General features: G+C 42.0%; 1 protein-coding gene across 1 annotated transcript in view; it reads left to right on the forward strand.

The window, feature by feature from the left end:
* Positions 1-16,688, forward strand: part of LOC109912220 (EVI5-like protein) — a 255,491-nt gene extending 238,803 nt beyond the window's left edge. The window contains exon 19 of the mRNA XM_048617851.1: positions 12,502-16,688. Within this exon, the coding sequence (XP_048473808.1) occupies positions 12,502-12,849 (348 nt within the window). The 3' untranslated portion in view covers positions 12,850-16,688. The remainder of the gene's footprint in view (positions 1-12,501) is intronic.
* Positions 16,689-17,077: the final 389 nt, after the last annotated feature.

Here is a 17,077-nt window from a genome sequence, read left to right on the forward strand (position 1 = left end):
AGCCCATCTAACCTAAACTATTCCATTATCATCCATATGTTTATCCAATGACCATTTAAATGCCCTTAAAGTGGGCGAGTCTACTATTTTTACAGGCAGGGCATTCCACGCCCTTACTACTCTCTGAGTAAAGAACCTACCTCTGACATCTGTCCTATATCTATCACCCCTCAATTTAAAGCTATGTCCCCTCGTGCTAGCCATCACCATCCGAGACAAGACCTCCCAGAATAAAAACATGGTAACTATCCCTAATAATTCCAGTCCTTTTCAAATGTGAGTAAATCCTGTCCCTAAGAGTCTTCTAATGTGATTTCCCTACCATTGTTGTAAGGTTCATCAGCCTATAATTTCCTAGATTATCCCTGTTGCATTTTTTTAAACAAAGGAACAACATTGGCTATTCTCCAGTCTTCTTGGACCTTCCCTGTGGCTAAAAAGGATACAAAGATCTTTCTCAAGGCCCCAGAAATCTCTTCCCTTGCCTCCGTCAATAACTTGGGATAGGTCACATCAGGCCCTAGGGGCTTATCTACCATAATGTTTTTCAAGGCCTAACCCAACACTACCTCCCCTTAATATCAGCATGCCCTACAATATTAACATATCCCTATCTCATCCTACCATCATCCTATCCTGCTGCTTGGTGCATACTGATGCAAAGTACTCATTAAGGATATCACCCACTTTCTCTGCCTCCATGCATAAATTCCCTCCTATATCCTTGAGTGAACCACCCTTTCCTTAGCTGCCCTCTTGCTCCTGATATAAAATTATTTGGGAGTCTCCTTAATCCTACTTGCCAAGGACATTTTATGACCCTGTTTAGCCCTCCTAATTATTTTCTGCTTCCTTTATTTTCCTCAAAGGCTTTGCCTGATTTCAGTTTTCTAAATCTTGCACATGCTTCCTTTTTCTTCTTGGCTAAACTTTCAATTTTCTTGTCATCTAGGGTTCCTGAATCTTACCGTTCTTATCTTTCATCTTCACAAGAACATGCTCGTCCTGAACTCTGATCAACTGGCTTTTAAAAAATTTTCCACATATCAAATGTGGATTTACCCTCAGCTTGCCCCAATCTAATTTGTCCAGTTCGTGACTAAATATGTTTAAGAAAATGACCCAGAGCTTCCAGTTGCCTCCCACTTCAACACGACACTGTGATCCCTGGCCAACATTTCTGTCTCAGGCCTGTTGTAGTGATCTAGTGGGGTCAGCAAAACTAGAAGAACAGCATTTCATTTTCCACTTGGGGATCCCTCGATACCCAATATCGAGTTCAATAATTTTAGGGCCTGCACACCCCTTTCTTGTGTCCTTTGAAAGAAGAAAGATGTGGTAGATAGAAAGGAAAAGGCAATAGAACAAGGTAGTAAAATTGATAGTGATCGTCAGAATTTGGTCTGAAGGTGTGGAGTGTACCAACTTAAGAGTGCAGTGGCAATAAGGCCAGATTTTGTAATATTGTAATGTAATGATGAATATAGTAAAAAGACACACCCAAAAGCTCTGTATATGAATGCACATGGCATTACTAACAAATGAATGAATCGACAATCGAAATAGAAGATGGGAAATGTGAACATTGATGGGAAGAATGGAGAAGCAATCGATTTGAATGGAGAGTGTGCAGTCTGAAGTACAGAGATCTGGATGTCCTGGTATATAATCACAAAAGACTAGTGTACAAGTGCAGCATGTGGTTAAAAGTCAGTTGGTAAGTTGGCATTTATTGCAAGGGAATATAAAAGTAGGGAAGTTTGTTAGTTACACAGGATGTTAGTGAATTAGTGATTTGGAGTACTGTGTAGTGTTTTGGTGTGGGGTAGCTGTGTTGCTAAATGGCTAGTTGTCTGCAGAGTGACACTAACAGTTCAATTCCTGTACCACCTGAGATCACCATGAATGGCCTGCCTTGTAGCTTGAGGTGTGGTGCCCCTCAGGTATGTTGGTGACTTTCACAGTTTTGCTCTCCTTGCATAAAGGATCCAATTGCAATGGAAACAATTCAGGAAAGGTTCACTCGACTGAATATGGAATGAAGGGATTGGCTTATGAGGGAAGATTGAGCCATTTATGCCTATACTCATTGGAGTTGAGAATAATGAGACGTGCATTTACTGACATCGAAGATCCTAAGGATATATGTCAAGAGGATGCTTCCCCTTTCTGAAAGATGCTAGAAATAGGGGATACAGTTTAAAAATAGAATGTCTCCCATTTCAGATGGAGATGAGAGAGAATTTTCTCCAAGGGTCATTAAGATGTGCAATTTTCCCCAGAGAGCAGTGAAGAAAGTGTTATTGCATTTTACTTGAGTTAGATTATTGATTAAGAAGGGAGTCGATTGTAATAGGGGATAACAGGAAAACAGAATTGAGTCTGCAATCAGATCAGCCTTAATCCTGTAAAATGGCAGAGCAGTTTCGAGAGGCTGGCCTACTCTTCCTAATTCATATGTCTGCGCGTGTTATCACCTCCAACTCTCTGCTAATTTTTCCTGTAACTCATTCAGATCCTTCCAATCTTGTTTCCTAACCTGTTGCAGGACTGAAAACCTAACCAAAGTTACAAATTACATTTGTCATTGACCATGAACAGAGTGCTTTTTCCATCATTAGCTTTCCCAAACTCTTTCTAGCCTTTGCACAGCAGCCAAACTATCCTGCCCAGTTTCTGCTCTGACCTTAAGTTTAATACTTTTGCTTGATAAATCTCTTAACCACTGATCACATCCTGAGCCTCTAACAGTAGGTTCTCTTTCCACTTCTACACCACTACATCCAGAAAACACCAAGAATCCAGTTTCCCCCTCCACTTTCTCATTTGTGATTTCCCTGAGAGCGTGTGTGGTACTGGCGTTTTCATGCAGGACTCCACCCAACTCTTCCTTTCCACAATCTCATAAGATGCTTCCACAGCAAGTTTCTTGCCAGGTTGTTCATTATCCAGTCTGTAACGAGCCACAATTTTATCCTAGTGTCAGATTAATGGCAAAGATTGGAGATGATCTTTCCAAACTGGAGACCATCTAGGGCAAAATCATTTTTTGTAACTTTTACCTAACTGCCTGACCCCACCCTGAGCTTCCTCCCCTACACCTATTCAAAACCTTTTCCCTGCCTTCGTACCTTCCAGCACTCAGCTAGCCAACCTTCTGACCGTGATCCCCTGTAAACTCGAATGGTTTGCCCAAAGCAGAATTCCATAAGTTTGGTTATGCTAATGCATATTGTTATAAGAATCTATCTGTCATTGATTGACAGAGGATACTGCAGTGTGGAGGTAAACCATACCAAAAATTGAGACATCATGCTCAATTGCACCCTGTCATTGAGATAGCATCTCCACAACTTCGAGAAGGAACTATGATGTAGAGTCAGTCTGCTCCAGAATCTTGCTGGGTTTCCAAGGGGAAAGAAATGGTCAAACTTGTCATACAGTATCCTGTATCCTTGGTGTACCCTGCAGTGAAGTGCTGCTCTCTGGCAGACCTGTGTCCAAACCATGAATGTCCAACTGAACTCTACATTGATCAACACCACTATAATGGCTGCTTGTGCTTGCAGATTTATCAGTGATATGCTTTGATCAAGACCACTGTCTAGCTGACTGTGCTTGCAGACTTTGCACTACCACACTTAGACCACAGGTATGAAGTCTCTACAGTGTGTCGCATCTATCAGCAAAGACATGCTGGTCCAGGCAGAATTAATCCATCTACTATTAATCAGTCTCAAATCTAGAACAATATTTTAGACTATTATCAAAGCCCTGCAGAAGTCTCCCCTTCACTTTAATGACTGATGGCCTAATGCTCAAGAAAACTGAGACATCCCATATGAACACCCATGGTATAAACCAAAGGATCAAGCCTTCCTCTCAAATTGTGAACAACCAGCCTCAGAAGCAGTCATAGTAGATCCTGCCACTTGTTCCACTGATGGGAGATTGAACCATTTCTGTTACATGGCCATCTTAATCAGAATCTAGAGCACTTTACTGAACTATACCCCCAGGCACTTGGCATTCAGCCCACACTGTTACATCTGACCAGAATATCTGACTTAGATACTGATACTTGATTTGGTATTTTGTTATTACTATGTAAAAAAAGACAACTTGAGCTTACCACAACTCTGCTCAAGTCTTAATCTGCAGCACGTCCAGCTCACCCAACAGACTGAACTGACATATACCACAACTTGATGTCTCAAATTTAGCATTTTCATCTTCCTGTTTTATGGCCATGCCCATCTTTATGTCTAACCTCCAGTCCCAAGCCCTCTTTCCCAGAATCCCCATTTCTTTGCTCTCGTGAATCAATCCTGTTCACAGTTGACAGTCACTTATGCTTGATACTAATAAATTCCTTTGCTACATCTTTCTACCTCTACCTCCCTCTTCGATGAAACATCTATTTGACCAGTCTTATGTTTTTTTTAATGCAAAAAAACTTATGTATTTTAAATTGCAGCTCTGTGAAACTGCTTGGGTCATTTTGCTGTAATGGTATATAAATTCAGCTTCTGGTAACACACCTGAAGGAGGAAAGCACTGCATCTCACTGCTAATGTCAGAATTTGCCCCGGTGTATCTGTCCACAAAGTGTGAGGCAAACCTAATTTGGCCTATTACTGTCCTATCAGCATCCATAAACTGAGGGAGGGGGTTGTTAACTCTTTGCTTACCAGCAATAACGTGCTCACCAGTGCACAGTTTTTTGGTTCTATCAGGGCCGCTTGACTTTGGATCTCAGTAAGCCTTAAGCCAAAAATTGACAGGAGAGCGGTATTAAAAGGTGTCATCTCCCTTGACATTGACGCAGATTTGACCAAGTGTGGCACTAAGCAATGCTAGTAAAATTAAGTCATTGCAAATTGAGGATGGTAGAGGGGAGCATTTTGCTGGCTGGAGTCATACTTGGCACGAAGCATGGTCATGATGGCAGGTGGTCGCCTCAGGCCCTAGACTGTGGTACATGAATTCCTCATTATTCATCAGTGAACATCCCATCATCATAATGTGGGATTGTTCACTGGCACTTGTAGATTAAACGAACAAAGAACAAGAGTAGGTCTCTCAGCCCTTTGAACCTGCACCACCATTCGATAAGGTCATGGCTGATCTGATTTTAACATCAGTTCTACATTCCTACATGTCCCGAATATCTTTCATACATGCGGTAATCAAGAATCTATCTGACTCTGCCTTAAAAGTGTAAAGATTCTGCATCCACTCCCTTTTGAGGAAGACACTCAACCCTCCGATATGAACAAAAAGTCTCCTCATCTGACTTATATGGACATCGTCTTATTTTTGATCTTTGAGCCCTGGTTCTGGATTTTCCCACAAGGCGAAACAACATGTTTTTGAAGTCTACTTGGTAAAGTTCCCTCAGGATCTTCTGTTTTAATTAACTCACCTCTGAATCTTCTAAACTCCAGAGGATACACAGCCTGTCCCGTCTTTCCACAAAAAGCAATGTCCTCGTTCTAGATATATATGAATGCAGTTAAATACTGTATATAGTTGTACACAAATGAAGTTTGTAAATTTAAATGCTTAGTTAAAAGTAGGGAGTTGATATTTACATAGGTGACATTTTCATGGAGTGTAATCCATCTTCTCCTGTTGCCTTACTATTGAACAGAAACCATCACTGCCAATTTCACCCTCAAAAATAACACAAAAGGAGCTAAAAATACATCTGTAAGAGCTGAACAATCACCTTCGGTAGAATGGTATTGATTTTTTTTTTAAAAGGCAGAAATAAGATACCGACCTATACATGTGAGCAACCATTACCCACAAATGTACAGTGGTTTTAGAAAGGATCAGAGATCACAATTTTCTGACCAGAGGCCAGATCTAGGTTGGCTGTGATCAGCAAGTTATTTTCCCAGAGAATAGTGAACTTCAGGAGCAACTCACACAGACAGTACTGATTCATTGAATTCTTTCACACGTGAACTGGACCTGTGTCTCCTGTGGCAAATGTCACTGCTTTCCCAAAGATTGACAATGCTGTTGGGAATTCAGAGTATAGTGATCACCTGAACGAACTACCTCGTCCCTGGATTTAAAGAGGAATTTTCCAGATGCGGTCTCCCCAAACTGGACTGTTTTAAACCTGTTTTCTCATTACTGAAGAAGAGTTTTGTGCTCATATCTACGCAGAACTAAAAGTCTCGTACCTGTTGCTTACTACATGTTGTCACACTTCTTTCTCACCCCAAAGGCACTTTCTATTGTGTTCTCTCTCTCTCACTCATATCTTTTCAACCCCTCATCCCCCACCTTTGCACAGTTTCTTTAGACTAACTGTGTTTCAGGGTACTCTCCCCACACAGCAGTCAGATTTCGAGTAGTTGTGGCAAAGTGTGGGAGTCTGTGGTCTGATGAGATAGCGTTCAGTAGCGCAGTGAGGTTTTTAGACCCAGAGCACTGAGGGAGAAGTGCAGCCTGCGGAATCTCATAGCTGTTACCATCAAAGTGAATCCTGGCAACTACACCTAGAAACCGTAGTCGTGTGGTACTAAGTACATTGAGTGTGTTGTTCTCTGTCCTAGCCAACCAACCAGCAGCTTTCAGTGTTGTAGGTGCAGCAGGTTGTTGTTGATAATTGTACTCTGTGCCCTCTCACCTTGGTTAGTGTGCTGTCAGCTGATGCAGTGGCTTAGCAGACAGCCTTTTATTCCTGGGAGCCAGGCCTAACTGCAGCTCACATGAAAAATGAAAGTGAACCCATCTCTGTAATTACAAACAAACCAAAACAGAAATTGCTGGAAAAGCTCAGCAGGTCTGGCAGCATCTGTGAAAGAAATCAGCATTAACGTTTTGGGTCCAGTAACCCTTCCTCAAAACTGATGGTAGCTAAGAAAATGTTGGTTTATATGCAGAAGATAGGGGAGGGGAGTAAGGAGTAAACGACAGGTAGGATAGAGCCCAAAGAAAGAGAGAAACAGTTGGGCAAACAAAGGAGTTGATAATGATCTGGCTAGGAAATTGAATAGCTATTAATGGAGACTGTTCGTGGCTAACAATGGGTAATGTGTGTAATAGCAGACTATGTAATAACAAGGCCTTGTGTGAGTGGGTACAGGCAAGGACTTCAGAGAGTTCAAGCCCTAAAAATATTGAACTCTATTGAGGTCAGAAGGATGCAGGGTCTACAAGCGAAAAATGGAATGCTCTTCTTCCAGCTTGCACTGAGCTTCACTGGAGCCTTGCAGCAAGCCTGTGACAGAGATTGGCCAGTGAACAGGGTGGTGTGTTGAAGTGGCAAGCAACTGGAAGCTCAGGGTCTTTTTTGCAGGCAGAACTTAGGTGTTCTGCGAAGTGGTCACCCAGTCTACGCTTCGTTTCCCCAATGTAGAGGAGACCACTTTGTGAGCAGCGAATGCAGTAGACTAGATTGTGTGAAGCACAGGTAAAGCGCTGCTTTGCCTGGAAGGTATGTTTGGGCCTTTGGATACTGAGGATGGAGGAGGTAAATGGACAGGAGTTGCACCTTCTGCAGTTTTTTTTCTTTATTAATTCACAGAAATAGGGCATTGAAGACTCGGCAGCATTGATTACCCATCCCGAACTGCGCAGAGGACAGTTAAGAGTCAACCACATTGCTGTGGGTCTGGAATCACATATGGCCAGACCAAGTAAGGATACCAATTTCCTTCCCTAAAGGACTTTAGTGAACCGGATGGGTTTTTCCAACAATCGACAATGGATTCATGGTCATCATTAGACTCTTAATTCCCGATATTTATAAATTCAAATTCCACCACCTGCCATTGGCAGATTTCGAACCCAGGTCCCCAGATCATTATCTGGGTCTCTGGATTAACAGTCCAGCGATAATACCATTTGGCCATCAGGAAAGGTGCTGTTGGGAGTGAAGGAAGAGTGGACCAGGGTGTCCTGGAGGTCTCTACAGACCATTAATTTCAAACTGGACTGTGCTCGACTGTGTCAATCCAGTCTGCAGCACAAAACAGTCGGCAGTCTTTCTCCTGTGTGGAAAGAGGCTACTGCCAGGTTGAAGTGGAACTGCATTGAGGCTGCTGAGTTAAGTGAGGGAGTGGAGACGGAGTAGAGGTTTATTCTCTGGGGAACTAACAGTTCATGCCTATAGAAAGGGAGGGTGCAGATGAAAGAATGAATGCAGATTTATTCCTGGTGGTTGACTGAATGGAAGTCTATTACTGGGAAGTGGGGGTGGGGGGATATATAATCTATCTCTCAGAATGGACTTTAAGTTACAAGATGTCAGGGTCTCAAAGGATCCTCAGTTTTATTTTATTGTGCCACCCTTTCACAGCCTTCCCCACCTGAACAGGAATGTCAACCAGGCTGCACTCCCTCCATTAAATAACTAATCAAGCAAACTTAAGCACCAACTATGAAGCTGTTAAATTTCTGGTCAGTGTTGAATTGGCTGATCCTGGAAGAAGGTGACCAAAGTTGTCCTGATTTATTTATTAGGTAATACAGTCACGTAGTACCAAAACCTTCTGTATTTGTTACATATTTCTGAAGAAGGGTCCAGACCCGAAACGCCAGCTTTCCTGCTCCTCTGATGCTGCTTGGCCTGCTGTGTTCTTCCAGCCTCTCACCTTGTTATCTCAGACGCCAGCATCGGCAGTTCCTACTATCCCTTCTATATTTGTGTTGTATTTAGATTCGGACAGAAGCAGAATTAGAAAAAGTCATCAATACCCTTTAGAAAATTATCAAGCATATGTTAAATTTTAAGTGCAACACAAGGAAGCCGTAAATTTAAATATCGCAGCATTTAAATTAGCATAAGAATACAGATATAAGCTTTCAACATTATGGAGTCACAAAGCTGGAATATTGTAGCCGGGCAGTAACTATTCCTTTACTGCATCTCAATCTCTGATTTAAGAATTGGCAGTGTTCATTCCAAAAGTATCTACAACCTTTTTCCATACAGTAGCTACTGACCACAAACCTTAAGCTAGAGATTCCACATTCATGTGCAAGTAATTCAATGTCTTAGTGATTTCAAGATTTCCTGGTTCCTAGTTAGCTGAGTATTCCTTCGTCAAGTTAGAAACTGTTCTCTTCGTTGCAGCCTCCTACTTTCTTTCTCCCAGAATCAAAGAATTCTCTTCTCAATGCAGCCTTCCTCTCTCTACCCCACTGCCCTTTATGCTCACCACCTCTGCTCCCAGCACGTTTTATAGAATCCTTGTCTCCCCCAACCCCATTGCAGCCTCTTTCTTAACCTCTTCACTGCTCAATTAACAGCAAACACAGACGAGAACTATCCTGTGGTTGGAGGAGCAGCTCCTTGCCATTTCTATTTAGGAGTGTGCCCACCTGGATGTTTGCAGATTTGGGGAGGCAGATTTACCTTCCACACCCCCAGTGTAGTTTGAGAGTGACTGTGATGATTAACACTTGGGGGATCATTGTGTTTAGCATCTTCCTTGGGCTTACCCCCAGAAAGAGATCAGCACCTTCAGGACATGAGATGACACCTGGCTAGGTAAAAAGATTGGCAGAAAATACCACATAGTCCTGCTTTGTTAGAATATCATGATCTGATTGGATTATAGCATCACCAATGGAGATACCACCCTAGGGGCCATTTACAACAGCCAGCTCCACTTTGAATGCATAGTTCATCAAAATCACCAGATCCCTACGGGCTGTGGCACCTAGGTGACCAGATCCCTACATGTCCATAATAGGATTTTAAAAATGTAAAATGATGCAGAAGGGTGTTTGGCCTATGGTATCTGCCAGTTGTAGCAGAATCCAAATGCCAGCTCTTGTCCATTAAACCCACTAGGTTTCAGCACTTTTGCCTGTATGTGAATATGTAGTTAGTATGATGGGGTTTATCTGACAATGCCACTCCTTAAGGCAGCGAGTTTCAGACTCTTACAACTCTGAATTTCTCCTTGTCTCCCCTCTAATCATTCAACCTGTTCTTTTAAATCTGCCCTCCCTGCTATTTATTCTTCGCATCCTTTCTATTCAGTCTCTATTGGTATGATACAATACAATACAATTATACAATGCAATACAGCACAGGAACAGGCTCTTCGGTCCACCAAGCACCAATTCCTAATCCTTATTTAGACCCACTACTTATTGCTCATACGCAGTTTCCATCCCTCTGTTTGACTCTCGTTCATATGTCTATCAAGATGCACCTAAAACGTTGTTAACATGCCTGCTTCCACCACCTCCACTGGCAGTGCATTCCAGGCACCCACTACCATCTGTGTGAAAAATTTTCCCTGCACGTATCCCCTAACCATTCCCCTTCCAACCTTGAATCTGTGCCCTCTTGCAGTTGACCTTTCTGCTCTGGGAAAAAGCCTCTGACTATCCATCCTATCTATGCTTTCCATAATTTTGTAGACCTCTATCAAGTTGCCTCTCAGCCTCCATCTTTCCTATGAAAATCCGAGTTTCCCTAACCTCTCCTCGTAACTAAAACCTTTCAGACCAGGCAACATCCTGGTAAACCTTCTGTACACCCTCTCCAAAGCATCCTAGTCCTTCTGGTAGTGTGGTGATCAGAACTACGCACAATTTCCATATTTTATTTTTAATAAAATGATACAGCAGATATCATTAATTTATACAGTAATACTAAATCTTCCTTCAGCCACCTCTGTTCAAAAGAAAATGCTTCCAACCGATGCACTCTTCCCTCGAGCTAAACTGTCTCGACTCCTGGCAACATCCTTGTAAGTCTCCTCTGTACCCTCTCTCTCTTTCTCCAGTGCCATAACATTCCTCCCACAATATGGTGACCAAAACTCTGCACAGTACCATAGCTGTAGCCTAACTAGGGTTGTATACAGTTCTAGTTTAACCATCCTGCTGTTGTATTCCATGCCTCAATTAATAAAGGCGTGTTAACCTGCTATCTTTGGGGCTTGTGACTTACATTCCAAGAATGCCCTCTTTCTACCTCTCTGGTTCCTGCCATTTATCATTTGCCCTCTCTAAATATTATAATGTTACACTTCTCCAAATTGAATTTGATTTGCTATTTTTCTGCCCACTTTGAGCAGTCTAGTGATTTTGCCTCCACTGCCTTCCAAGACGGTTCCAAAGTTGCACGATCCTTAGAATAACACTCTTCCCATCTCTGTCCTGAAAGAAAGAACCTTAATTCTAAAACAGTGCCCCCTAATTCTGACTGACCTACAAGAGGAAGCATCCCTTTCACTGTGTCAAGATCACGTAAAATCTTGTATACTTCAATTAAGTCACCCCTCACTCTTCAGTTCTGGTCTGAAACCCAGACTGTCTAACCTATCTCCATAAGGCAACCCAATCATTTCGGCTATCAGTCTAGTGACAAGGTCCCTCCTGGCAGGCTGATACAGAACGTTAAAGTCACACGGGGTCAGAGGTGAGCTTGCAAGATGGATAAAAACAGGCTCGGTCATAGAAGACAGAGGGTAGTGGAAGGATGGGTTTCTGAAAGGAGGGCTGTGACTAGTGGTGTTACAATATATATAAATGTTTTGGAGGAGAACGTAACTGGTCTGATTAGTAAGTTTGCCGATGTCACAAAGGTTGGTGGAATTGCGGATAGCGATGAGGACTGTCAGGATACAGCTGGATATAGGTCGGTTGGTGACTTGGGCAGAGAGATGGCAGATGGAGTTTAATCTGGAAAAATGTGAGGTAATGTATTTTGGAAGGTCTAATCCAGATGGAAGATATACAGTAAATGGCAGAACCCTCAAGAGTACTGATAGGCAGTGGGATCTGGGTGTACAGGTACATAGGTCACTGAAAGTGGCAATGCAAGTCAACAAGGCATATGGCATGCTTGCCTTCATCAGCCAGGGCAATGAGTTTAAAAATTGGCAGGTAATGTTGCAGCTTTATAGAACCTTAGTTAGGCCACACTTGGAATATTGTGTTCAATTCTGGTCGCCACACTACCAGAAGGATGTGGTGGCTTTGGAGAGGGTATAGAAATGATTTACCAAGATGTTACCTGGTATGGAGGGCATTAGCTATGAGGTGAGGTTGTGCAAGGAGCAAGGTTTAAAGGTGATGTACGAGGCAATTTTTTTTTTTTTTTTTTTACACAGAGGGTGGTAGGTGCCTGGAACTCGCTGCTGGGGGAGGTTGTGGAAGCAGATACTATAGTGACTTTTAAAGGGCGTCTTGACAAATATACGAATAGGATGGGAATAGAGGGATACGGTCCCCGGGAGGGTAGGGAGATTTAGTTGTGACAGGCAGCATGTTGGTGCAGGCTTGGAGGGCCAAAGGGCCTGTTCCTGTGCTGTAATCTTCTCTGTTCTTTGTTCTTTGAACGTCCTCTGAACTGCCTACAAGTCAAACAAGCCATTGCAGGAGTTAACAAACCTATGGAACCACTTGGAGACAAATTGTGGAGTGAGGTAGATGTGTTCTCACCTGTTTAGTTTCTTCATCTGTAAGGTCAAAGTTTGCTGCTTTGGATTAACATCTGTTTATTTTTGAATACAGATCCGGCTTTTCAAAGGTCAGGGCTCCTTTCCGACTCCGATGAGCTTTGATGGGATTCATATTGTGAATCACATGGTTGCAGATGATGAATCCATTCAGTCGTCTGATGAGGATCTCTTACCTAGCCCAATGGGAATAAGCGGTCTGCAGGAGGGGCTGTATCCAATCCCGCATGGAAATGGACATTTCCTCAGAGGGCTGGAGATCTCGGGAAAGGACAGTGATGGCAGCACCGACAGCGATCAGGAGGATCGGAATTCTGCACTAGAGCTTGAAGCAGAGATGGCTAATCATATAATGTGTAATGAGAGCCCAAATAAGACACCCTCCATCTCGACAACTGTGTAATGGAGAACTTTATGGCATTCCACTAAGTGAGACTTAACCGTATATGAGACCATCCTGAACTGCCTATTATTTCTCTCAGACTTTGGTCTAACATTAAATTCCACACATATTTGCCAACAAGGAATGATCCTTACTAGGCAGTGATTTTAAAGGCTGCTGCATCTGACATTTTTTTTTCCATTGAAGGGAATGGAGTTGATTTAGAAAACACTGAGATTCTCTGGTATTGTTGCTGTTTTCTAAAACCCAGTTGCTAAAATATTTGTGTTCCATCTTCCATGGTGTTCAATGTGCTGTCTTCCAGGTGCACACTACATGTGTGGCACAGAGGTTTGTGGCAGCATTTAAACATTTACAATTAAAACCTGCTGGCTGTGGGATCTCTCCTCTCCTCCATTCCAATTCCTCACTGGGCTAATGATACATAGGTCAAGTTCACCACTAACTTCTGATACTTTACACTTTGGATTTTCTGGGATTATTACATTTATGGATCACTATCATTTTCTCTAACTTGGAGGTTCAGTGTGACAAATGACCAAACATCATAGCAGTCATATATTTAATTTCAGGATTTGTCTGGGAAACAGCAAATCAAAACTCTTATGTAGAGGCAGTCTGACAACAGGACTTGATGGAAAATTTTTCACGTGCCAACTGACAGTATCTCATTGACATGATAACTAATGTATTATTTGACTGACACAACATGTAGTTTCTGACTGACTGTGTTTCGCTGGTGTCTGGCCAACTCCATATCTGACACACTGTGTATTGAACCATTAACTGACTGGCACAGTATCTAACTGACTCACAAATTGATGTAACTAGCCATCACCCATGACCTTCATATTATTGTAACTCAAAGTTTGAAGCCATTGTTGTAATGAAGACAATAAGAAAACTGTGTCCCAGAGTGAAATTATAATCCAGTCCTTCACTACTAAAGACAGCTATCAAATTAAAATATTCATTTGGTTCTCAATCCAGATCTTCTTCAAATCCTGTACTACTATATTCACATTTTTCTTTGAGTTAATTTTTATAATTTTAATTTTACCCAACTCAGAGCACTTTTTGTCTTTAAGATTGTTTTGCTACTTTTTAAACCCTGACACTTACTCTTATTGTGTTGTTGGAACACTCAACCTGCTTTGCAATGGTAGAGGGATGCTTCTGTCATTTCCAAAAGTTTCAACCCTGAAAAATATTTCTTTTAAATTAGACCCAGAGATGCAATCTGCTCACAGCCATTCTCAAAGCGCTTCCACATGGCATCTGAGGAATATTATTGAATGGTGAGAGTCGGGCTGAGCCTGTGTGGGGTGCACCACCTCCCACTGAGCCCCTGACATCTCCAGGTATTAGCTGGGGACCTAAGTTCCTTTATTTTAAGTATTTAAATAGTCGAAGTTGACAGTATGGCCACCTCCTACAGTTAGCAATAAGAGCCCACAATGAGTCTTTTCTGAGGGAGTAAGTTTACTTGTTGAAGACGTGTAACCCGGGGTGATGTTAGGGAACAGCATTTGAAAAGATAAGGTGAAATCCATCCTTAGGAGAGTGATTTGCTGCTTATGTGGTCCAAGTTTCCATGTGATCACGTTGCTGTCTCTGTTTATAACCGAGTGTGTACCAGAGCAGTGTGCCAATTACCTATTAATCCACCTTGAGTTCACTTGACTTTTGTTTCCTGTTGTTGTATTAACATAACATATCATCACATGGACATAAAACATCTTCTCATCACTTTGGCATTATTGCTGTCCAAAACACACAGGATTCTGTTTCTGTTGTACTATATTTCAGTGTTTTGAGAATATAGTCAAAATAGAACAAACAGAATAGTTTCGTGTATCTCCGTCATTTCTGTATCTCTGCAGAGGGGGGTCCTCAGGATTAGTTAAGGAAGAGAAGGGATAACTGTACCATAATGATTGGTGAAATATCAGTCTCACTGAGGTCAGTGTTAAAATTCAGACACTAACCTTTCCGTGCAGGAACAATGAAGCATACTTCCCTTGGAAAAGGATACTCAGACTTCTCTTTGTTTTATTGCCACAATAGATTTGCTTCCAAGTTTTTTCAGTAAGCACCCAATCCCGCTTGTGGGAGGTGTATAGAGGTATCTGTCCATTCCTTTAGGGCACTAAGTTGATGAGGTCACTGAGCTATCCAGTCCTAATGTTACTATGCAGCAACTCTCAACTTATGTAAAACAACACCTTGGGCATAAAGTGGAACTGGTGGTGATGTGGGACCACTGTGATCCTCGACAGACCCAGTCTCATTTTAGCTTCCCTGCAGTGTGTTTCCTTCATACTCTCATCAAATCATTACCCCAGTCATTGCCTTGAGTAACACTGCAAGCAATTGTTCACCCATCTAGAAGCAGACTTTGGTGCCATAAATCACATCTCAGGATTCGGGCTTAGAGGCAGCTAGTAGTTTTACTGCTGCTGTTGGTATCTCTGATGCAAGGACCAATGCTTTGTATGGCATCACTAACTCAAGTGATCACTCCAATATTGACAGTAAAGTCCATAGCTGGTCCAATTTTCCAACCTCTAGTTATACAGATGTTGCCTTGTACAATGGGATTGAATTTGCAAGTTTCTTGAACATATCTTGCTAACTTGTGGCATTTTATGCAGCAGACTTTTTTTTTTTTAGTTTAGCTCTTCTGTTACCTAGGATATTGGTACAAGTAAGTGCAAAGTTCTCAATCCTACTTTCAAACTTCACTTTGCAGTCAGAGACTAACAATGCTTCAATGTTTGTAAATTTGAGCTGGGTTTGAATATACTGTGCATTAGGAGTTGAGCTGGATCACATACAAGTGTGAAAAAGAGTTGTCCCATCACCTATCATCCAGTCTGTAAATTTGGAAATGGCGATACAGTTAGTCCACAGCTGGCATTCAATGCCAACCCTGACAGAAAATGGTTGTGTGAGAGCCTGGTGCCTGTGGGACTGGCTGAATCTCAGTATGTGCCCTGGAAGCTGCTTGGCAAGGGGAATGACTGCAGTTTGGGATACTGTGAATGGGAGACTTGTAATGAGTTTAAAAGTGTTCTGCTGACTGGAAAGAGCAATGCTCTCTGTAGTTCAATGTGCAATCGTCCTTGAAATCAGATTTAGACAGGTGTCAGAGAAATCTGTCTGATGTCTCTGTATGAAAGTAGGTTTCGTTATTCAAAGATTGAAAGTGTAGGTCTCCAGTGCAGCTGAGTACTAACATACAAGTGTTATAACGATTTCTAGCAGCATGTAGCACGACTGCAGATGGGTTTTCAGTGAGTACTCAATACTGCAGGTTATTTGTCTGCCCCAGTATGTTTTGTTGTGTGTTAAAGCTGGTGTCACATCTCTGCCCATGGAGAGTGTCCGAGCTCGCTCAGTTGTATAAACATGTTAGCCTGTTGTGTTCCATGGCAAGTAGCGGTGATGTGCCATGTGATGTCTCACGGGACCAGTGATTAGAGGTTACATATGGCTTAAAACCAGGGCTGTTACTGAATTGTATATATTCTGCTACTATGTATTGCCAAAACAATGTAGTATACCATTTATATTGAATTTTTGTGTGAAAATATTCCACAATGATTTTTGAAATGTCTGTGTTGCCACATTCAGATTGCGAGTTCCTCTTGTAAAGCTGATCCATGCTGAATCATGACCATTTTTAGCTGCTAGATCTGTAAATAAGGACACCAGTGCACAATGAACCATAACTGTGTTTTCACATCAAGAGCACGAGCTTTATTTGTGTGTACTGTGTAACAGTGGAGGATATCTTCATAAAGCAGTGAATGTGATCCAGAGATATTAAACCAGAACATTGTGGGCTTGTTTTTTTCCTGGTCATTTGTGTATCCAAAGACTAGTTCAAACTTGAGGAAGTAAAGTTCAGTAAATAGTAGCAGTGCTGGCTGGAATTGATTCTCTGACATTATATGACAATAGACCTTCAGCTCCCATTGAGACCCTTAACTTCTGCACATCAAGTTGAATGGTGTTATTCTCCATCTGTTAATTACTCTCTAAACTAATTCTGTAATAATTGTCTCCCCAGTGATTCTGTAATTAATTTCACCCTACCAGATTCTGTACTTAATCCCCCACTGATTTTCTAAGTATTCTTTCCGTGCCCGGCTCTATAATTACTCTAATTGCCCTCTCCGTGCCCAGCTCTCTTAATTGCCCCCTTTCTCTTACACACGCTCCA

This window comes from Rhincodon typus, chromosome 38, assembly GCF_021869965.1.
Source record: "Rhincodon typus isolate 14 chromosome 38, sRhiTyp1.1, whole genome shotgun sequence".
In the NCBI taxonomy this organism is placed as follows: Eukaryota; Metazoa; Chordata; class Chondrichthyes; order Orectolobiformes; family Rhincodontidae; genus Rhincodon; species Rhincodon typus.